General features: G+C 40.1%; 1 protein-coding gene across 1 annotated transcript in view; it reads left to right on the top strand.

The window, feature by feature from the left end:
* Nucleotides 1-2,026: 2,026 nt before the first annotated feature.
* LOC122865676 (unconventional myosin-XVIIIb-like) overlaps nt 2,027-24,043 on the top strand; it is a 49,039-nt gene continuing 27,022 nt past the window's right edge. The window contains 16 exon segments of the mRNA XM_044174454.1: nt 2,027-2,167; nt 4,628-4,695; nt 9,126-9,269; nt 9,499-9,903; nt 11,239-11,302; nt 14,180-14,292; nt 14,385-14,552; nt 15,115-15,325; nt 15,401-15,543; nt 15,661-15,761; nt 17,215-17,278; nt 18,963-19,107; nt 20,281-20,445; nt 21,257-21,347; nt 21,841-22,033; nt 23,539-23,619. Coding sequence (XP_044030389.1) covers nt 4,657-4,695; nt 9,126-9,269; nt 9,499-9,903; nt 11,239-11,302; nt 14,180-14,292; nt 14,385-14,552; nt 15,115-15,325; nt 15,401-15,543; nt 15,661-15,761; nt 17,215-17,278; nt 18,963-19,107; nt 20,281-20,445; nt 21,257-21,347; nt 21,841-22,033; nt 23,539-23,619 — 2,127 coding nt within the window. The 5' untranslated portion in view covers nt 2,027-2,167; nt 4,628-4,656.

Below are 24,043 nucleotides of genomic sequence, written 5' to 3'. Positions count from 1 at the left end.
TGCAAATAAATATTGAAAGGATATACATGGAGTGGGTGATTATGTACAGTATATGCATGTATACATGTCTATATACAGCATGCAGGATTTCTATTGACAGTGCACCGTGATCACTGCACGTTAATCTGTAGAAATATAATCTGTAATGGAAGCTGAAGCTAAATGAATCGGATTAAACTGGGAACAAACCAATACAAAATATTCGGGTTTACAGGATTTATTCAGATAGCAAAATAACGTCATTCTACTCATCCAGACTCCTCTGTGGGTTTATTAAACAATCAGATGCAGCATTGGACGTCAGTGGCGGGCTTTTAAAGCTACATCCGGCGACTGAAATTAATTACGAAAGAAGTCCACCTCCTCTGCGGCGCCTCTCCACCCGGCCCGCCTACGCCCGAAAGCAGCTCTGAGCCCGAAGCTTTAAAATGTCCAGAGCCGGATCTCATTAAATGGCGCGTTGAGTTGAGACGCGGCATCGATAAGTCTGTGCTGGTCTGCCCGGGCCGAGACTCGCGCAGCTGACTCAGCGAATCAGTTGACAGGTTGACGTCGGCTAAACGTTGATGTGAAATGCTGTTCTCCTTTTTCTGTGAGGTGAAAAGCATCACGTTCTTATTATTTTCCATACGCGATGTTTCTGTAGGGGTCACTCGGAGAGACGCAGCTCTACTGGACCTCTTTTAACGTGGTTTCATCAGCAGAGCCGGCAGCCGTGTACAGAGCAAAGGCTCCGATAAAACCCAGCAGCTTACAGAGCCGGCCCGGGTATCGGAAACTTCTGTTCCGACATGAAAGATGTGGCCTAATGACCGACTGACGGCGGAGCTTTGACTCAGTTCAGATACACCTCAGGGCCTGTGGCTCCTCTAGTGGACAGCGTGGCCAGATTAACCTGTTTGGCCCCTACTGGCCCCCCCCGACCTACTGTACTGCCCCCTCCAAAGTCCATGTACAACCAGCAGTCCTCTGCTGGAATAAATACTGAAATAGTGTTCACTCAGTTTAGCTTTTAATTAACTTTTAATGAATAAACACATTAATGATAATCAATAGACTAAAACAGATTGCTGAGCTGAGGGCACTGCCTTCAGAATGAAATGCTAACAACTAACGTCAGCGTGCTAACACGTTGATGTTTAGGAGGCATAATGTTTGTAGGGGCACCAATGATCACTTAATGCGGCTGTGTTGTTGTTTATTGTTTTGTGTTTTAAAGTAATGGACAATTATTTGTTGACAATTTAAAGATGATTTTTATTGACGAGTTCAGCTTAAAGCAGGAACAAAGTAGGCGTACTGCAGAAGGGCTGCCGTTCACATTTTCCCCATATGGACAGACGTGTGTTCCCATCATCCCACGCGTTAACGTGTCGACCTGATGGTGGCGCTGGATGGAAAGTCAGAGGATCAGTTACTACAGTTGATCCTGAGGGGTCCTGGGTCAGAGCGGGGCACAGACCGGCACGCCATCCAAACACAGACAGCAAACATCATTCAGCAGCGTTACTTTCTCCTAAAACGGTGCAAATTATTCGTATAAAACATTTCTATCTAGGAGTTGCTGATCCCCCCCCTTCCTCTCCTCCTCCTCCTCCTCCTCCTCCTCCTCGCTCTCTCAGCTGGAGCTGTCAATCAAACTGGACAGCTGATGCGGTGCAGATCTGCACATGTGCACTTGTGTCCTCTGTCAGGACAGGAACAGCTGGCGTCCGCACCCCCTTAACATTCACACAGCTTTAGAAAACACAAGCCTTTAGAAATAGTTTAAAACAACAGTTTCCGCCGATTACGGATTTATTTTACATCTCCTCAACTTCTCTCCCTTCTTTTCCTCTGGGCATTTGGTGTCAACCAGTTCTCCAAACAGGGTCGTATCCCCGTCCTCCCCCCGCTGCCTGCAGATATTTATAGATGGCCTGCGAGTTGCTTATCACTGTGTGTGTGTGTGTGTGTGTGTGTGTGTGTGTGTGTGTGTGTGTGTGTGTGTGCAGACCCCCATGTGTCACTCTATTTCTGACTCTTGTTTCTGTTGCCCCACTCGGTCTGTCCCGCCCAGTGTGTCTGTGGTGGTGTTTGTGCGACAGCGGGACTCTCATTTTGGCCTCCCAGGATTTGCCATCAACCATCTGGATCCTTCAGCCGTTTCTTTTGCCGTTTTTCGCAGGTATGCCGCCGTGTGTAGCGTGTGTCGGTTACCGTCCAGCAGTGTGCACAGACAGTTAGAGATAACGACATTCCCCAGGTTTTATTTATAGATGATTCGAGCTGGCGGAGAGAGGCGGCCTGACGGGCCCGTGGGCCACAATAGCCGGGCTGTGATTTGACTTTGGCCTCAGACAGAATTTAACACCAGCTCGGACGCCGTCTACTTCACCGGAACATTGGTTTTTATGGTTGGTTCGATTTTTATTGTCAAGTTTGTCTCTGTCTCCGGTGGCTCATTAGGAGGGAATTTCGAGAGGCTCCTCGTGGGTCGTAAATATGTCGGCTCCTGTGTGGGATCCACGGTTTTTAAACTGTTGTGCTGTTGCTCGCTCAGGAGTTTGGGTTTAAGGTGTCACCTGGATTGTAAACATAAACCTGGTGGATTCAGTTCAACGTCAAAACAGGAAATCCTTTCGAAGAGTTTTCTGGTGTTTTTGTTTCTCAGTGCGAGAAGAAGTTTCTTCCTGATTGGCACGGCGTCTCGTCCTGCTGAAGCTAGCCGCCGAGTTGTTTACAGAGGCCGACTCCACCTGTCGCCTAACGCGGAGCCCGCCGGCACAGGCTGGGGTTTCGCACTGTATGATTCAGATTAAAGGAAGTTTACTGGACTGGGGCTGCAGTGAGGCACATGCCACCAAAATGAGACAAATATGTAACCCAAAGCTTTTGAATTCCCCAGCTCACCTCCCGTTATTAGAAGGGAAAGCTCAAAATACTGGGTTGAAACACGAGAAGCAGAAAAATAAACGGGAATCGACTGTGTGCTAATGGTTTGGCTGGAAACTAATAATAACCTTTATTTATACAGCACTTTCCAAAAACGAGTTTACAAACATGGACGCAGATAAAAACAGAAAAGGGGGCCAAAAGAGGAGAAAAATGGTCAGATTTTCTACTCTGACTGCAGTATTTGTGACAAGCTGGAGGCATTCGATCGATTTTTGGGGCAGTCCGCTGGATACGGAGCTACAATGGTCCAACAGGCCGGAAAAAAGGCATAAATAAAGGTTTTTCCGTACTGAAATGAAAGAAAAGATCTAATCCCAGCTGACAGATAGCTGTCTTTGTTATCTCACGCATTTAAAACGTCACATTTTACTGAGTATACCCCTATTTCTCCAATTTATCCCCCGGCCGGAGTTCCCCTCAGGTCTTGAAAGGGTTTTAGCGTCTTTCAGCTGATTGTTTTTGTTTTTACGGCCCACGGCTTCACTTGTTTTGGATCATTCCCACGGCTCTCATCCTCTCATTGTCAGTGAAAAAACTCCCATGAACCCACCGTACACCAACCCTGTCTGCTAGAAATTACGTTTTATATTAGTACTAAATTGTTTTCCAAATTTCGTCGTGGTGACAAACGGAATCGCTGCCTGGATTATGTTCACAGGCAACTTTATTTAATTTTTTTTTTGAGGGAATGAAGCGCTACGTTTTTGTATCGCACCACAGATGCCTGGACATGGTTGTCTTGGTGGACGGGGGGACGCACAAAGCGCAGGACTTGGACACCAGAGTCCCGTCTGTTGTTAGGCTTCTACTGTATATATATACACACCTTATCCTATACAGGATAGTGTCCTGCGTCACGCTGTCCTTTAGCGTCCTGTCCTTTAGCGTCCTGTCCTTTAGCGTCCTGGGCTCTGCGTAGACACCTCACCTCTCCGATAGCTGCTAAACGTTGCACAGCAGGTGTACAGTGGGTTTATCAGAGCTTCTTCACTGGAAAAGCTTCCTGCTGCTGCTGGAAACGACGCTGATGAGAGCCGTAAGGACCAGAAAACCAAAACAATGAGCCGAAAGACGCTAAAATGCTCCTTACAGCTGAGGGGGACTGCAGAGTCGGTGATAACTCTCATTGATTGGTGCAGCTTTAAGCCTTATTTTTGTGTTGAATTCTTTTTAAAAATTAGTCAGACCTTAATTTTGTCAGGACTTACACAGACCATAGCTCCCAGTACAATATGGAGACAGGTAAAAAAAAAGCTCACAGACGGCAAAATGAAGAACAAAGAAGTGTGACTCTTTTTCTGAAGATGATTATGACAGTTTCTTAAAGAATAATGGCGCCTCAATGGACACAGAGCGGCTGTGAAACATCTCCGTAATGGAAAAATGTATCACCGTGACGTGTGTGTGTGTGTGTGTGTGTTTGTACGATAACTTCTGCCCGACCGATTTAATCTGAGGGAATGAAATGTTTGTGTCGCTGTCTTCTACGATCTTCAAGTTGAAAGTCACTTCTGGCACTTTTCATCATTTTCACGGCTGCTGAAGACGCGACGAAGCTTCCCGTTTTTCTTTTTCTGTCACTTGTCAACCGTCTCTCTCCATTGTCAGGTTGTTTGTCTCTCTGCGCACACACACCACCACTCTGACATCACTTCTGATCTGGCTGACGTCCGTGTGTCACCCCCCCCAGCACACCCCCGAACCCTCCCCCGAGCAACCATGGCCCTGTCTTCACGCCTAAAACTGTGGGAACAGAAGGGAGGTGCAGAGCTGCTGCATGCTGCGTTAATTCAACATCTAATATGTAATCTTGACTGCATGTGTGTAGAACGTAGCATTGATTACATGGTGGCGATGGACCCTCTGTTCTAACCCTGAATCATCGTGGCATGTCGCTATGAAGCCTGTCTGCTGCTGTGACCGGTGCATTAGTCATCCTGCATGTTTAGTGTACGAGCTGGAGCCGTTTAAAGCCACATGCTGTCACCGACATTTGTGGTTTGAAGCCGGCAGAAGCTGATATCTGTGTTGTTGTTCAATGCTTTTGTACAATCAATAAGTCCTCCTTTCAGAATTTGATTCTAAACAACTGTGATAGAAAGTACATTTTAACAAGTACAAATTTTAGGTACGACTTTCTACTCATACTGTTTATACAGGGAAATATTATGCTCTTACTCCACTACATGCATTCAAAGTCCTACTATAAATAAAATAAAAATACACAAGTATTAGCAGCAAAATGCACTTGAAGTATCAGCAGTAAAAGTTCTGGTTCTGCAGTAAAACGTCTCCTGTGACTGATATCTGATTCTGTCTGACATTATTAGATTGTTAATACTGATGCATCAACGTTAGAGCAGCATTTTACTGTTGTAGCTGCTCGAGGTGGAGCTAGTTTCAACTGCTTTATATACAGTTAGCTAGTTTTAACTGCTTTATACACAGTTAGCTAGTTTTAACTGCTTTATATACAGTTAGCTAGTTTTAACTGCTTTATATACAGTTAGCTAGTTTTAACTGCTTTATATACAGTTAGCTAGTTTTAACTGCTTTATATACAGTTAGCTAGTTTTAACTACTTTATATACAGTTAGCTAGTTTTAACAGCTTTATATACAGTTAGCTAGTTTTAACTGCTTTATATACAGTTAGCTAGTTTTAACTGCTTTATATACAGTTAGCTAGTTTTAACTACTTTATATACAGTTAGCTAGTTTTAACTACAATATACAGTTAGCTAGTTTTAACTACTTTATACACAGTTAGCTAGTTTTAACTATATACAGTTAGCTAGTTTTAACTACTTTATATACAGTTAACTAGTTTAACCACTTTATATACAGTTAGCTAGTTTTAACCGCTTTATATACAGTTAGCTAGTTTTAACTGCTTTATATACAGTTAGCTAGTTTTAACTACTTTATATACAGTTAACTAGTTTAACCACTTTATATACAGTTAGCTAGTTTTAACCGCTTTATATACAGTTAGCTAGTTTTAACTGCTTTATATACAGTTAGCTAGTTTAACCACTTTATATACAGTTAGCTAGTTTTAACCGCTTTATATACAGTTAGCTAGTTTAACCACTTTATATACAGTTAGCTAGTTTTAACCGCTTTATATACAGTTAGCTAGTTTTAACTGCTTTATATACAGTTAGCTAGTTTTAACTACTTTATATACAGTTAGCTAGTTTAACCACTTTATATACAGTTAGCTAGTTTTAACTACTTTATAAACAGTTAGCTAGTTTTAACTACTTTATATACAGTTAGCTAGTTTTAACTGCTTTATAAACAGTTAGCTAGTTTTAACTACTTTATGTACAGTTAGCTAGTTTTAACTGCTTTATATACAGTTAGCTAGTTTTAACTGCTTTATATACAGTTAGCTAGTTTTAACTGCTTTATATACAGTTAGCTAGTTTTAACTACTTTATGTACAGTTGGCTAGTTTTAATTACTTTATATATTGTTAGCTAGTTTTAAAAACTTTGTATACAGTTAGCTAGTATTAACTACTTTATATACAGTTAGCTAGTTTAGTCCAGTGGTTCCCAACCTAGGGGTCGGGCCCCTCCAAAGGGTCACAAGATAAATCTGAGGGGTCGTGAGATGATTAATGGGAGAGGAAAGAAGAAAAAACAAAGTTCTGATACACAAATCTGTTTTCAGTTTCTGGACTTTTCTCTAATCTTTGATTTTTTTAATTTGACCAGTTTAGGTCTCAAAAACAATTTAAATGAAAGCGTGTGAGAAGTTTAGAGGGGAACTGATAACTCATAGACATCTGAATGCATCCAAATGTGACAAGGGGCCCCAATTAGATACTTTTTTTGTAATGAGTTACAAGCCAAACATAAATCCTTAACATTATGTTGTTTTTTTAGCATTATCATATATATTTTTAATGTAAAATCTTAATCTGTAAAGTAACTTGTAACTAAAGCTGTCAGATAAATGTAGTGGAGTAAAAAGTACAACGTTTCCCTCTGAAATGTTGCAGAGTGGAAGTAGGAAGGAGCAGAAAATGGAAATATTCGAGTACCTCCGAAAAGTACAGTACTTGAGTAAATGTACTTTTACATTCCACCAGTGGTTGCTAATTATTTTGTAGATTCATATTTTAGATATCATCAGGGCCAGATTAACCTGCCAACGTGCCGACCTGATTGCAGTAATAATAGATTATTTTAAACACGTTGGGAGCAGCGAAACAATCTGTTTCAAACAAAGACTGCGTTCATCTCTCTTTCGTTAAGTTCAAAAGTTACAGAACATGAAAGGATCTGAATACTTGTTCCACCACTGTTTTAAACCCTCTGCTGAAATCTGTTCTAATGAAATTCTGAAACAGATCAGCCAAAGTTCATGGCATGGCATACTTCACTGCAGGTTTTACCATGGCTGGCACATTTTCTCTGGTTAGTCATCCAGTATACAGTTTGATGAAAGCCTTTTCAAGTGCACTTGTGTGGATCTTGGTCTAAATTTGGCATTAGGGTTAGACTTTTATGAACTGTGAGAGGAGGAAAATGATGTTGGGGATGAATTACAAATGGCTAATGCTGAAACAAACTCAACATTATATTTATACAAACAAATCCATGAATTGAGTTTAGTTTGCAGCCTGCTCATATTCAGTGGTGGAGGAAGTACTCAGATCCAAGTAAAAGTACTAACACCACACTGTGAAAATACTGTTACAAGTAAAAGCCCTGCAGTGAAAATGTTACTTCAGTAAAAGTATATCAGTATAATCAGGAAAATGAACTTAAAGTATTCAAAGTAAAAGTACTCGGTGCAGTGCAGCGTCCCTGTGGCTGCTGTGCTGTTATATATTCTATCATCAGGTTATTATTCCTCGTGCATTAATGTAAAGCAGGATGTTGCTGCTGCAGCTGGTGGAGCTGGAGCTCATGTTGAACCGGTTTGTATCGGACTGCAGCTGATGATGCTTTTCATTCTGGATCCATCTGCTGATTCTTTTCTCCATCGATCCATCGATCGATCGATCGATCGTTTGTAAAACTTTGAAAACAGTGAGAAAAACTCCACGTGACCCAGAAAAGTGGCGCCTTCACCGTGTCGCGTGTCCGACCAACAGTCCAAAGCTCGACGTTATTAACAAACATTACAGTTATTACAGTCATTCAGAGGAAAAGCAGCAAACCTTCGTTTCAGCTGTACTTGTATAAACTGTTGGGGAGTTTAATTTGAAACAAAACATCATATTTTATAAACTCTTCATATGTTTTGTGTGCAAAAATCTTAATAATCTTAATTGTAAAGTAACTAAAGCTGTCAGATAAATGTAGTGAAGTCAAAAGTCCAACATTTCCCTCTGAGATGTGGTGGAGTGGAAGTAGAAAATATCATGAAAAGAAAAGACTCAAGTAAAGTACAAGTACATTAAATTTGTGCACTACTTAAGTAAATGTACTTAGTTTCATTCCTCCACTGCTCATGTCTATGTTAGGCCAGTTAACCCGTAATACAACCATAAGTGTTATAATTAGGCATTACTGAGCTCGACCCTCACAAAGTTCCTCATGATTACATTTTGTAGCTTGTCATAAAATGTGAAACAGCTGTCCTCCCGACCTTTATGATATTCCCTATTGTGTCAGCAGGTGATACCTATTAGTGAAATGTCAGGCCTCTGGCCGCCTCTCTGTTTAGCACTTCTCGTTCGCTCATCATGCTCGTCATAGACACTGACTCACATTTCCTCGTGAAGCAGGGGACACACTGGGAAAGTTGGAAAATTAGACTTGACTGTGAAAAGTTTAGGAGATTACAGTTGAAGACGACTCAGTCTGGAGGTGAGAGATTTGATGACCTGCCCTGTTTCTGGCAGAACTTTTAACAAGTTTTAATCAGCTGGGCAAGCAAATGTAATGAATGTGCAGAGTCCAAGAAAAGGTCTTGTGCTTATGAACTGTGTTGCTTCTCTGTTGTTTTAAAGGGAGAGTGTGCATGTGAGGGAAATGTCAAAAACTTGCATGTACAGCTTTTACATCCAAATTGAATCTCAAAATGGTAAAACCACCACATTCATGCCGCGTGTATCTCATTCGATAAAATACTCAGCTCAGCATGCAGCGTGGCCCTAATGTGCTGTACATCCAGATCGCACAACGACTTGCTGTCTGATTCTACCTGCTTTCATCAACACAACAGATAAAGGAGGAGAAAACGCAGGTGGCCGCGGCCGACCCTCCACCACCTCTGTCAGCTCTGCCAGGCGGCTTCCTCAAACAGCTGGTCAGAGATTCAGAGAAGGAGACCAAACATAAAGAGCCAGAGGCCAAAGACGAGAGGCCGGTGAGTGATTTTTCATCCGTTTCAGCTCAGCTCGCTTCTCTAAACTTCTTCAAGGATTAGTTTCGATGTAGTTAGACTATTTGGGAAATACCCTTATTCGCTTTCTTGCCAAGTTAGCTGAGAGGATTGATACCACTCTCACGTCTGTACGCTAAATATAAACTGGAAACAGGAGGAAACAGCTAGCCTACCAGCGCAGCTAACGCTGGCTTGTTTTTTCCCCCTGCAGCCAAACAAACTGAGCGACAACCTCGTGCAACAGTTCCTCCTCCCAGATCAGACTCCTCCGATCCTCGAGGCCGAGATGTCCCTCCGGGCAGAGCAGCTGATCCAGAACAGCAAGCAGCGATGCAACTCGGCCCAGTCGGACGGCCAGTCCTCGTCTCACAGGCGTGCAGTCACTCGTGAACCTGGCAAGAAGCAGGAAACCAGGCAGGAAGTGACACCAGAGCCACCAAAGCAGCAACAGGAAATTAGGTCAGAGAAGAGCAAGAAGACGCCACAGGCCGAGCAAAAGAAGGAGAGGATAGAGGAGGTGGAGCAGGTGGAGAAGAAGGAGGAGGGGATGGAGGAGAGGCAGGAGCCAGAGGGAAGGCAAGCAGACACGACCGTAACAGAGCATGACAGGAAAGAGGTACGCACGCCTGTCAGTCATCATTCATTACGTGGAGCCTGAGGTGTGTCCCTGGAATAATTCTACACTTTTCACTGTTTAATTAATAAGTTGTTACATTTTAAAAAAAACATTTATAAACAGATTAACTACATTTGCATTTAGAGGCTTTAGAATCAGAATCAGAAATACTTTATTGATCCCTGAAGGGAAACTCTTTGTTACAGCAGCTCGCCTTTACGTCAGTGCACACAGGAGAAAGTACTAGAAAACGATATGATACACTATAAACACTATAAAACAGGTCAGAAAATAAATGAAGTATCAGGTGGGTATAAGTATAAGATAAACTAAGTGTCGAGTACCAAGTGGGTTTACCGGTTGATGATGAAAGTACAGTATAAAATACAGTGTCACCACATACATGTATGTAATAAGTAATAGTAATAATAAGCGGAGGTGCATGTACTGTCAAGAGTAATAGAGATATATAATATCAATACAATAAATAAGAAAAACTAACATGGGAAAACTAATATTGCACATGAGTAGTACACAGAATATTGCACAATCATTATTAATTATGGCAGAGATGTAATGCTGAATGTCCAGTTTAGTGACTGCTAAACATCATTTTAAAGCATCATTTTAATTATTCTGATGGCAGAATATTTTTTTTTTCTTAGAAAAATTTGACAATCCTAGTGACGGTTGTTGCAGTCTGTGTGCTGCGTTCAGCCCAAAAACGACAAACAAAAAACATAACAAAAGGATATTTTTTTTGTTTTTCATTTAGTTTTTTTTAAAGGTATAGCCTGACATCTTGGGAAATACACTTCTTTGCTTTCCTGCCGAGAGTTAGATGAAAAGATTGATGCCACTCTCATGTCTGTACAGTAAATCTGAAGCTACATCCGGCAGCCAGTTAGCTTAGCTTAGCATAGCTAGCCTGGCTCAGTCCAAAGGTAACAAAGTCCATCTACCAACACTGATCGATCTTCTCACCTAACTCAAGCCTCAAGAGACCGTATAACCGTATTTCCCAAAACAACTTGACAGAACAAACTAGACAAATCTGGCCAGATAAACAGAGCTAAAACAATTATGCAAATCATACAACTAGGAAATAATGAGACAAACCAATAAACATGAAAAGCACAAATAAAATCCAATACAAATACAACAATGTTAGAACAAAAAAAGATAATTAAAGGATAAAGCTGGAACTCTTCTGTACTCTTCTTATTGTCAACAAATCCCACGAAAAGACTAAAACCAAAGTGTGCACACCAACACACGGGGAAGATTTCACAGCTGCTCTGCTTTGTCTTTGCTGCTCTGCTGTTTCTCCCTCAGATGAAGGATGTGTGGTATGAAGCTGGGACTGTGTGGTTTGTCCACAAGGATGGTTTCACCCTCGGTGAGTTACGAAAACAACACACACACACACACACACACATATGTCGGACAGTCATTAACATAATGCTTTCTCTAGCCCCTTACCCTAGCCTTAACCTAATTATAACCTGTACCCTAAAATTGTTAAGACAAACGTTTCTCTCTCAGTACGAAATATACAATAGAAAATAAATATAAATAAGAGTCGAAGGTTCAAGTGTGTGGACATCACAGAGCTTTAAATTCTGTTCCGGTAACAGTGGGAGGAAGCTAAAGATTACGGTGTTGAGAAAACAGAAAACACAATCTGCAGCTTAAATCAATCCACTTTCAGGTTCTGGGTCAGTTTTGGATTAATTCAGTAAATGTGGCGTGTAAATATGTGTTTTGTTCACAAATTTACCAACAAAACATTTGGAGTTCACTACCTCTCTGATTCGTGCCTCTTGACTGGCTTCTTCTCCATGGCAACAGCGGCCGAGGTTCATGGGTATTGTAGTATTTTGACCTGTCCACTTACCAAAATGATGGACAAAACATGATTTCTCAGAAACAAAGTTGAGAAAGTCCCGTGTTTAGAGAAATATTTGAAATCGTAATACATAATGGGGGAAAACACTTCACAACTCTCTTCACTTCAATTCAAACAACTATTTCCATCAGGAACTTCATCTGTGGAGGCGCCACACAATATAACCTGAAAACACACACACACACACTTAAAAACATTTAAAATACCATCTAAAGTTAATAAAATACATTCATTACTGCTACAGACCACAACACATTCAAAACAAAAACAATATAATATGTCTGAAAACAAAAAGTTGGATGATTGGCCACGTTTCCCAGACTACACTACAATAGAAGTACAGATGCATTTTCATATTAATCGACTTAAAGGAGCATTTTTGAAAAATATGTATTTTCAGGTGTCAAAAGGTCTTGGCTTAGTGTGGATGAAAGGCTAAAATGGATTAGAAACGATCTGTCTATCCACACTAGTGTGAACATGGAAATAGTCTCTCTCATTTGGGCCATAATGTGCATGGATTAGTAGAGTCCTCTGCTAATCCAAACACAATCTCTAGTAATCTTTTAGCCTGTTATATTCATACATATCATGTTACATATTAGTTTCAGCAGAGTCACTCTCCTGATGCTGCTGCTTGAATCCACTCCATATCCATCTGCTCATATTATCTAGCCAGCATCCTCTCATCCATCCACCCATCCAGCTACTTACTGCATTAATCCCATTAGACCTTTGTATGGCCACACAACCCCTGACACCGACCCCCAAACTCTTTTACATGCAGGGATCAGAGAATTATACGAGAAAAGCTTAGAGGGACACGAATACACAGTGGTGGAAAGTAACTAAGTACATTTACTCAAGTACTGAACTTAAGTGCATTTTTGAGGTACTTAACTCGAGTATTTCCATTTTATGATACTGTGTATCCTACTCCACTACATTTCAAAGTGACGTATTGTACTTTTTAATACTAATAATACTGTAATTACTAGTCACTTTTCAAATTAAGATTTTACATAAAAAACATATGAGAAGCTTATAAAATACAACACATTGTTAAAGACTGAACCAGTGGTTTCCAACCTTTTGTGACTAGTGACCTCTAACTGTGTATAACGTAGTTAAAACTAGCTAACTGTATATAAAGCAGTTAAACTAGCTAACTGTATATAAAGTAGTTAAAACTAGCTAACTGTATATAAAGCAGTTAAAACTAGCTAACTGTATATAAAGCAATTAAAACTAGCTAACTGTATATAAAGTAGTTAAAACTAGCTAACTGTATATAAAGTAGTTAAAACTAGCTAAAAGTATATAAAGTAGTTAAAACTAGCTAACTGTATATAAAGCAGTTAAAACTAGCTAACTGTATATAAAGTAATTAAAACTAGCTAACTGTATATAAAGTAGTTAAAACTAGCTAAAAGTATATAAAGTAGTTAAAACTAGCTAACTGTATATAAAGCAGTTAAACTAGCTAACTGTATATAAAGCAGTTAAAACTAGCTAACTGTATATAAAGCAATTAAAACTAGCTAACTGTATATAAAGTAGTTAAAACTAGCTAACTGTATATAAAGTAGTTAAAACTAGCTAAAAGTATATAAAGTAGTTAAAACTAGCTAACTGTATATAAAGCAGTTAAAACTAGCTAACTGTATATAAAGTAGTTAAAACTAGCTAACTGTATATAAAGCAGTTAGAACTAGCTAACTGTATATAAAGTAGTTAAAACTAGCTAAAAGTATATAAAGTAGTTAAAACTAGCTAACTGTATATAAAGCAATTAAAACTAGCTAACTGTATATAAAGCAGTTAAAACTAGCTAACTGTATATAAAGTAGTTAAAACTAGCTAACTGTATATAAAGCAGTTAAAACTAGCTAACTGTATATAAAGCAGTTAAAACTAGCTCCACCTCGAGCAGCTACAACAGTAAAATGCTGCTCTAACGTTGATGCATCAGTATTAATAATCTAATAATGTCAGACAGAATCAGATATCAGTCACAGGAGACATTTTACTGCAGAACCAGAACTTTTACTGCAGATACTTTAAGTACATTTTACAGCTAATACTTGTGTACTTAAGTAGGACTATGAGTGCATGCATTTACTTGTAATAGAGTATTTTTACATTGTCATATTGGTACTTTTACTTTTAAGTAAAGGATCTGACTACTTCTTCCACCAGTGCCATACAGTTTGGACCTGAATTGGCTCTAGGTGACTCATTTTAATCACTCAGGGTTAATAACAGGTGTTCTGGTTGTTGACAGGTCATGACGTGTGCCTGTAGGTGTGCTACCAGTGACGTAGTTTGTTAATTGTTCTCTGATTGGTTGGCATGTATTCGTTTCAGCCACTCAGCTGAAGCCAGATGAAGGCACACCTGAACTCCCAGAAGGCCGAGTCAGGGTCCGCCTGCAGACAGATGGGTCGCTGCATGATGTTACAGAGTATGAGATTGAGAAGGTATCTCAGTTAATTTCCTTTTGAACGTCTTTCTTTCTGTTGTCAACACTTCAGCGGACTGACAGCGTTTCACTCCTCCTCCTCCTCCACAGTGTAACCCACCAGAGCTGGACCTCTGTGAGGATCTGAGCGACCTGCAGAGCGTGAATGAATGTGGCGTTCTGCACACTCTGAGCAGCCGAGCTAAAGCCAACATGCCGCTCACGCACGCAGGACCCAACTTGGTCAACTTCTGGCCTCCGTTACAGGCCCACAGCAAGGTGAAGTCAAACATGGTGGATTAAACGCTCACATATAAATATTAATAGCATCCAGACAGATAGAAACTTAGCCAAACACAGAAACAGTTCATTCCTATAAGTTATGGACTGTAAATAATAATAAAACTAAATTCATTTTCTTAAACAAACCAGTTAAAATGGATCAGAAAGCTGAGAGATCCCAGTTTGTTGGTAGATACTGCAGTTTCTCTGAGTATTCAGTGAAGATTATCCAAAGGCAGAGTGCAGTATATCTGCATTTTTTCGGTATTGTGTGGGTTTTATGGCAATGATTTTGTTGGTAAAATAATCCACCTAAAAAGACATAAAATTAAAGCATTTATAACCTTATTATCTTTTTTTTTTTTTACAGATTTTTAAATGATTTCACAATTGATTAATGATCCCTCAAGAAATCATTTGTTAATCATTTTCTAAATCTGAATAAATGATTAGTTCAGCATTAATTTGAGTCGTAACTGATCATTACTATAAAGTGTTACCAGTGTTTGACAAGTCAACCATTTTCATTGATTCATTCTTTCTTCTCCTTCTCCGTCAGACTCCGAAGTCTCGGCGGGGGGAGTCAGTGTGGGAGGCTCCCCCTGCTCTGGCTGCTCTGGTGAAACGAGTGTACGTGTCCATGGTCGGCACCAGAAGAGACCACAGTGTGTGTGCAGTGGGTCGCAGTGGGACCGGCAAGACCACCGCGTGCCAGGCCTTCACACACGCTCTCCTCAAACAAGCTGGGACAACCGGAGAGAAGATGAGCGGTGAGTACAGCAGCGGGAGGGATTTATGTCCCCGCTTTGCAGACTGTTAATTGACCTTTCTTTCTGTTTCACTAGTGGAGCGCGTGCAGGCGATGTTCACCATCCTGAGGTCTTTTGGCTGCGTGAGCTCTCAGCACAGTGACGCTTCATCTCGATTTGCCATGGTCTTCTCACTGGACTTTAACCACGCTGGACAGGCCGCTGCTGGACACCTACAGGCACGCAGCACACACAAACATATTACACAGATTCAAACACGGGCTTTATACAAAGTTAGTCATGTCTTCTTCTGTTCCTTTCCATATTCTCCCCTCCACGCTCTCTCTCTCCGTCAGACGATGATGTTGGACAAATGGAAAGTGTGTCAGAAAACTCAAGGAGAGAGTAACTTCCTGGTCTTCGCTCAGATGCTGGGAGGACTCAGCACAGACATGAGGTAATCTCCAGTGGTGGAAAGTAACCAAGTAGATTTACTCAAGAACTATACTTAAGTACAAATCAATTAAAGTACTTGTACTTTACTTGAGTATTTCCATTTTAAGCTACTTTATACTTCTACTCCAAAACATGTAAGATGGAAATATTGTAATTTGTACTTCACTACATTTATTTGACAGATATAGTTACTTTACAGATTAAGATATTACAAAAAAATACATGATGAACTCATAAAAGACAACACATTGTTAAAGATTAAACCAGTGTTTCCCAACCATTTGGTTTGTGAGCTCTTACAAAAATAAGCTGTGCTCCTGGTCATGAGTTGTTAGCAGTTTCACCAAAGAGACATTGCCCCTCTAAACTTCTCACATTGTTTAATTTAAATAATAATAAAAATAATAAATAATGTTCAATGCTCAAAGAGGTAAAACTCAATATTTCGCAAAAAGCAAAGATCAGAGAAACGTCCAAAAACTTAAAACAGATTTGTTTTTTCTTCTTTCCTCTCCCATTAACCATCTCACGACCCCTCAGAGGAGCCTTTGGAGGGGCCCGACCCCTAGGTTGGGAACCACTGGACTAAACTAGCTAACTGTATATAAAGCAGGAACCACTAGGACTTTATAAACTAGCTAAAACTAGCTATATAAAGCAGTTAAAACTAGCTAACTTTATATAACGTAGTTAAAACTAAAGCAGTTAACTGTATATATAAAGCAGTTAAAACTAGCTAACTTTGTATAACGTAGTTAAAACTAGCTAACTGTTAAAACTATTGTATATAGTTAAAACTAGCTAACTGTATATAAAGCAGTTAAAACTAGCTAACTGTATATAAAGCAGTTAAAACCAGCTAACTGTATATAAAGTAGTTAAAACTAGCTAACTGTATATAAAGCAGTTAAAACTAGCTAACTGTATATAAAGTAGTTAAAACTAGCTAACTGTATATAAAGCAGTTAAAACTAGCTAACTGTATATAAAGTAGTTAAAACTAGCTAACTGTATATAAAGTAGTTAAAACTAGCTAACTGTATATAAAGTAGTTAAAACTAGCTAACTGTATATAAAGCAGTTAAAACTAGCTAACTGTATATAAAGCAGTTAAAACTAGCTCCACCTCGAGCAGCTACAACAGTAAAATGCTGCTCTAACGTTGATGCATCAGTATTAACAATCTAATAATGTCACACAGAATCAGATATCAGTCACAGGAGACGTTTTACTGCAGAACCAGAACTTTTACTGCTGATACTTTAACTACATTGTGCTGCTAATACTTCTTACTTCAGTAAGAGTTTTGATGCAGGACTTTAACTTGATCTGAATACCTCTTCAGTCGTACATATGTCACAGATTTGTCACATTATGGTGATTTGAGTGCTTATCAATACGCACTACAGTTCTGACATGCTCTGAATATTCTCGCATTGATGATTCTTCATTAGGACAGAACTGCAGCTGCACCAGCTTCCTGAGTCCAACTCGTTTGGTATCGTTCATCCCACCAAGGTACAGTGAGGGGGGGGGGTCAACTTGTCTCACACAGGCTAACGTTAAGAGACTGACTGACCGTTTGACACGTCACTGTAGCAAGATCACAGGTGTAAATATTAACATGAATGATGGCTGAATTCCCTTTAGCTGCTTCAGTTTCAGGGTCCTGCTGTTGTACATGCTGGCTCGCTGTCACGCTGTCATGGCTTAATGGGAAGCTTGAATAGAGCGGAGCCATTGTTAAAGCACAAGCAAAGATGGCGAAGGGACTAAACAAATAAAAAAAACCCTCTACTCTCCTGCTCAACGTTTGATCGCACTGAGCGGATTTTTAAAACAAAGAGTGGGTCATAATCTTGCACAGTCATTTTAAAAGATGGTGACTCCAGATGAGTGTAAATGCATCCAAGAAGCATTCGAGACGGATTAAAATCTGATGGCTAAAACCACATCTGGAGGAGGTTTGAGAGGCGTTTCAGCCAGATGTTGAAAATGTGTAAATGTATTTGACAGGGAGAAAACACATACGATCATACCGAAGGCGCACCGAGCTTTTGTAGTGTTTATCTGACCCCTGATCAGTTCGACCTTTGAATGATCTGTGTGGGTGAAGAGAATATGCTGAAGCATCTGTGTTGCTTGTAGTTCATTAATACAATTCATTCATGTGTTTGTGTTAGTTTGTGGACAGTTGTTAGCTTGCTGGCTAAGCTGCTGAAGTGCAGAAGTTCTTCTTCTTCTGGTGTTTCTGTCAGTTACCAAGCAGCTTCAGGTGCATCACCACCTCCTTCTGGACTGGAGGAGGGCCGACCCGGATTTGCATGTAGCCGAGAAAACCAAGATGGATTGTAATCCGATTTGTGAGCTCATATTTGTGGCAAAGTGTAAATGAAACTATAGTAAAACTCATCTGGATTGTATCTGGATACAAAAAACCTTGAAATTAGAAGTGTAAATGGGGCCTAAGCTCTAATGATTTTTAAAGTTTTGACCTCTTAGTCTTTTCCAAGGCAAGTTTAACAAGATGATGATGGTCCAAACAACAGTTATTGTTATTATTTTACACATCACACAGCAGTGAGGTCTGTGGGACCCCGAACAATGAGGGAGTAAAGCCGATTTCAACACAAGGATTAAAGGGGCACTCCCCTGATTTTACTCATCAAGTGAAAACACTTAGTGTGTTCTGTGGCTCCTGAGGGAGCTTTTCAGAGTCTGTTCTTTTAATTCAGATCAAATAAGTCCCCCAACTTTATGGAGGTACAACACTAAATTGCCCCTATATAGAGCACATGACCTGTTTGGGACTCGAAACCTCCTTCTGACTTGCAAAACAACGATGTGATTCCCACCATAAACTGTTCTGCACAGCGACTTACAGTGAGTGCAACGTTTAAAACACATTGCTAGATCAGCAGGAATTGCGATGAGAGGTTCAGAGCATTTTTGTGTTTACCATTTTGGCTGTGACCACAGTGCTCATGTGGGGGTGAAGTACTGGGGGGATAAAAATAGAAAAATGAGCCAAAAAGGGTTTTTGAAGAGGCAAAATCATGCAGTGAAGAGACCCATCTTGAGGAGGCCCAGGCTGTGATGGGAGATGAGATGTGACTCAGCTGTTCTTCCACCTTATTAAGTGGCTGATTTCAGAGACAGAATAGAGACAGACCGTCCCTCGTCCCTCCCTGTCTGTTGTTAGGTCGAGGAGAAACAGCGTGCGTCCGTTGCCTTCACCAAGCTGCTGACTGCCATGGAAACGCTCTGCTTCTCAGCCAGCGAGCAGAAGGCGATATGGCATGTCCTGGCTGGCATCTACCATCTGGGAGCTGCCGGCGCCTGTAAAGGTAACGCTGATTCATCGTCATCACTCACACAGTGTTAGTAAACCATCTAGACGCCAGTGGTGGAAGAAGCATTCAGAGCCTTTACTGAAGTGGAACCGATACCACACTCTAAAAACACTCTGTTGCAAGAAAAGTCCTGCATTCAAAATATATATATACTTAAATAAAAGTATAAAAGTATTATTAGCAAAATTTACTTAAAGTATCAGCAGTAAAAGTACTTTATATACAGTTAGTTAGTTTTAACAGCTTTATATACAGTTAGCTAGTTTTAACTGCTTTATATACAGTTAGCTAGTTTTAACTGCTTTATATACAGTTAGCTAGTTTTAACTACTTTATATACAGTTAGCTAGTTTTAACTGCTTTATATACAGTTAGCTAGTTTTAACTGCTTTATATACAGTTAGCTAGTTTTAACTGCTTTATATACAGTTAGTTAGTTTTAACTGCTTTATAAACAGTTAGCTAGTTTTAACTGCTTTATATACAGTTAGCTAGTTTTAACTGCTTTATATACAGTTAGCTAGTTTTAACTACTTTATATACAGTTAGCTAGTTTTAACTGCTTTATATACAGTTAGCTAGTTTTAACTACTTTATATACAGTTAGCTAGTTTTAACTGCTTTATAAACAGTTAGCTAGTTTTAACTGCTTTATATACAGTTAGCTAGTTTTAACTGCTTTATAAACAGTTAGCTAGTTTTAACTGCTTTATATACAGTTAGCTAGTTTTAACTGCTTTATAAACAGTTAGCTAGTTTTAACTGCTTTATATACAGTTAGCTAGTTTTAACTGCTTTATATACAGTTAGCTAGTTTTAACTGCTTTATATACAGTTAGCTAGTTTAGTCTAGTGGTTCCCAACCTAGGGGTCGGGCCCCTCCAAAGGGTCACCAGATAAATCTGAGCGGTCATGAGATGATTAATGGGAGAGGAAATTCACAGGGGACATTTTACTGCAGAATGAGTACTTTTACCTGATACTTTAAGTACATTATGTTGTTGATATTTCTGTACTTTTGCTTAAGTAGGACTTTGGATGCATAACTTTTACTTGCAACGTGTTTCTAAACTGTGGTTTTGGTACTTTTACTTAAAGGATCTGAGCAGTTCTTCCACCACCGTCCCTCAGTAAACTTTGCTATAATCGTGTTGTCTCTGTGTTCAGTGGGCAGGAGACAGTTTGTGAACTTTGACAGCGCTCAGGTGGCCAGCAGTGTGCTCGGCTGTGAGGGAGATGATCTGCACACTGCTGTCTTCAAACATCACCTCCGACAGCTGCTGCAGAGAGCCACCGGAGGCAGCAGAGAGAGAAATAATGAGTCAGAGGAGGGTGACACACACACACACACACACACACACACATATTAAAGGCTTTTCTAGTGGGCGGCAAAGGCAGGAACAACCAGGGTAGGCCCAACGTTGAGGGAGTCCTTTGGAGAGCAGAGGTGATACTGTAGGCTACTAATGGAGTTAAATAAACCAGACTGAGGATGCAGTCACACCAGTGTTAACAAGACTTAAAGTCCACAGCCGTGCTAGCTGCCCTGTGAGGCTGTAATGCTCATTACACACCCAAAAACAAAATTGTTGGATGGATGAAAATGCTGTTCTTGGATCGTCACCTTCTGTGGGGCACTCGCAGCGCTGTAGCCAAAACTTAGAAATACCGAGGTCTTGAGTCAAGAAAGAAAATCTCTAAAAACGTTTCAATTGTTTGGATTTTTTAGATTTTGTTTATTGAGCTAGTTGTTCAAGTTCAAGTGGAGCCATTTTTTTTTCAAGGAAATTCCTCTGAAGATCAACAACTGCTAATAACCTCTAATAATAATATTAATAATACTTACTGGTACTGTACATTGGTTCTACCTGCTTACTTACATCGTTCTTTCTAAGATGTAACGTCCTAGGAAATTATTAGGTAATTATGAACCTGTAAAATAATTTGTTACTATTTTGTTTTCCAACATAAAAGTCTAAATGCTGTTTCGAAGCCATCTCACTGTTTGTTGATTTATCTAGCTGGCCTAAAATGTGTTAAATTGAATGAGTCTAAAAGTACTGGAAATAACCTAAAAAGAGTGGAGTGAGAAAACCATCTTAAACCATGTCTTCATTCATTCCCGTGGTTCTGGTCTCTGCAGGTCCCAGGTTGACAGCTGCTCAGTGTGTTGATGGAATGGCTGCTGGACTCTATGAAGAACTCTTCACTGCCATAGTCTCACTTATCAACAGGTATGGATGCGTCTCAGACTATGTCCACACTGTTTTATTGGGTTGTATTTTTAGACCTGCATTGTATTTCTACCTGTATTGTCTTTTCTCTTTTTTAACAAACATTACAGTTATTACAGTCGTTCAGAGGAAAAGCAGCAAACCTGCACATCTGAGAAGCTGCAGCCAGGAAGTGATTTTACAGGAAAAATGACAAAATAGTCAAAATAGTCGGCAATTAATTTTCCATCGATCGACTAATTAATCGTTTCAGCTGTACTTTCACATTTTCTTATGTTTTGTGTGCAAAAATCTTAATTTGTAAAGTAACTAGTAACTAAAGCTGTCAGATAAAATATTTCCCTCTGAAATGTAGAAAGTAGAAAGTGGCATAAGAAGAAAATACTCAAGTAAAGTACAAGTACCTCAAATTTGTACTTCAGTACATACACACATCAGACACACGTTCCTGTAGAACCTGCATACACGTGTGCTGTGTGTGTTTTGTGGGCAGGTCTCTGAGCAGTCAGCAGCTGACGTTAGCCTCGGTGATGGTGGTGGACACGCCGGGCCTGAGGAACCCGAGACACTCTGCGGAGGAGCGAGCGGCCAGCTGGTCCGAGCTCTGTCACAACTACCTGCAGGAGAGGCTGCTGGAGCACTACCACACACACACCTTTAGACACACACTGGAGAGATACACACAGGTAACATATTTCCAACTCATTTAGGAGTAAAATATTTGTTTTGTTGTCTTGTTATTTCATGTCAGCTCTGCAGAAACTGGGTAATAATGCTTTACAAAATGAAGTATTTTCAAGTCACACGCTCAAAAATAGAGTAACAGGAGGAGTACATCTCCGTACTGACAAGTGCATTTTTCTCAGATGTATTATTACAGGCACATAATAAATCAGATTTGTACCCTTTGTTCCACCATTAAAGTAGTTTCTGACAGTTTAAAGTATACATTTATACTGTCCCAATTCAACATGACTAATATCAGTCAGTACAGGTTTCACACTGATTAAAGGAAACTGATTAAGTACAAAACATGTTTTGCCAGACAAGGAACCTCAATGTACCTGTAATGTCGGCTGCTGCCCCAGAGACAGTGCGTACTCCAAAATTACAAAAGCCTTTTCTTTTCTGAAAGTGAAAGGACGACAGATAACCCAAAGAGACATGACCAAAAACGTTTCTTTTCCAAGTTTCTGGTGCTCACGAGAAACTTTCTGGTGCTCGCCGCAAACCAAATAGCATCAAACTCTTAAAACAAGAGTTTTAAGGTGCTGATGCTGTCACAGTGATCCAGAGCCCAATGGACCAGATTTTGTACCTTTTGATCCACCATTGAAGTAGTTTCTTATAGTTTTAGGTACAAATGTATACCAATTATAACCAACAACCAGGTAACTGAACTAGTTTTTCCCCAGTGACGAGCTTTCATGCTCCATAAGCCTTTTCTTTTCCTGCCAGTTCAAGGATCACAGAGTCTCTCAGGAGACGTGAGCAAAAACTATTTCTTTCAACTTTCTGGCGCTCACCAGAAACTAGATGGTATCAAACTGTTCACTCTTCTGTTTAAAGAGTTTGATGGGTTCATTTCTTTATTCTGCTGCTGTACAATAATCTTTCTTCAAGCCTGGAACTGATCACGTCAGAGAGCACATTCAAACTGGCCTTGAAAAGAGGATTTTCAGTCATTTGTAGCCTGATTTGTATTTTAAAGAACAGGAACATGTAGGTTTGTATTGTCTTGGCTGGTGTTTTGGTTTCACGTTTATTGTGTCGTTTGTTGCTTGTTGGAGGGCCACAATGCAAATAAACCATTAGGCCGTATTATGATTTAATCCTCGATGATTGTAACTACTATTATTGTGTTTTTTTAATCATCAAATATGCAATCAATCAATCAAACCTGGTTCGGGAAACAGTTCTAGCTCATGTACCCTTTGGGGCTCCATACTAGGAATTGTTACTGTAATTTTCCTGATAGTACAGTTTGCGGATGAAAAATCTTTCCCCCATCCTCCGTTTATTTTCTGATATTCAGCTGGTTTCAGTGTAGAAAAGAAAGTGAACCAACTCTCTTTAGATTTTGACAAGGTAACAACTCTGTGCATCAGCACTGTTTAGCTGCACTGATCATTAAACTTCAGCTGAATAATGAATGATATGGTATTTTGAGTAAATGTGCTGTGCGTTACAGGAGAAGATCCCCGTGGAGTCCGAGTGTCCGGAGAACAGCCCGGCTGAGGTGGTGTCTGCTATCGACCAGCCGCCTCCACAGGTACACAACTCATACCAACTACACCTGCAGTAAAGCACGCGCGACACAGAAACCTGGGCATGAGGATTACTGTGCAGCCACACCATCTTAACGTCTTAACGCTCAGATTTCTTAAAGGGCCACTCCACTCACTCTATACATGACGGTCAGTACACTCGTCATCAGGAGCGTCACTCTGAACTTCATGGAGTGGCCCTTTAACGAGCCCAAAACACTAAAGGTTTAACGTGTTTGCCAAATCCTGCAAGAACTCCAAAAGTGCATGAACTCACTTTTACAGTTTCGGGTTGATTTTCAAAATAAAATCTCTCTAAACGGTGGAAAACTACCTGTCCAGCTGCCAGGTAAGAGAAGAGAGGAGTTTATAAAAATGTTGATACGCTCACACACTTATGCGTTATTGTGCTATATATATATATATATA

Source organism: Siniperca chuatsi, linkage group LG18, assembly GCF_020085105.1.
Source record: "Siniperca chuatsi isolate FFG_IHB_CAS linkage group LG18, ASM2008510v1, whole genome shotgun sequence".
Lineage (NCBI taxonomy): Eukaryota > Metazoa > Chordata > Actinopteri > Centrarchiformes > Sinipercidae > Siniperca > Siniperca chuatsi.
The sequence above is the reverse complement of the archived record's forward strand: the minus strand, read 5'-3'. Positions and strand labels throughout refer to the sequence as shown.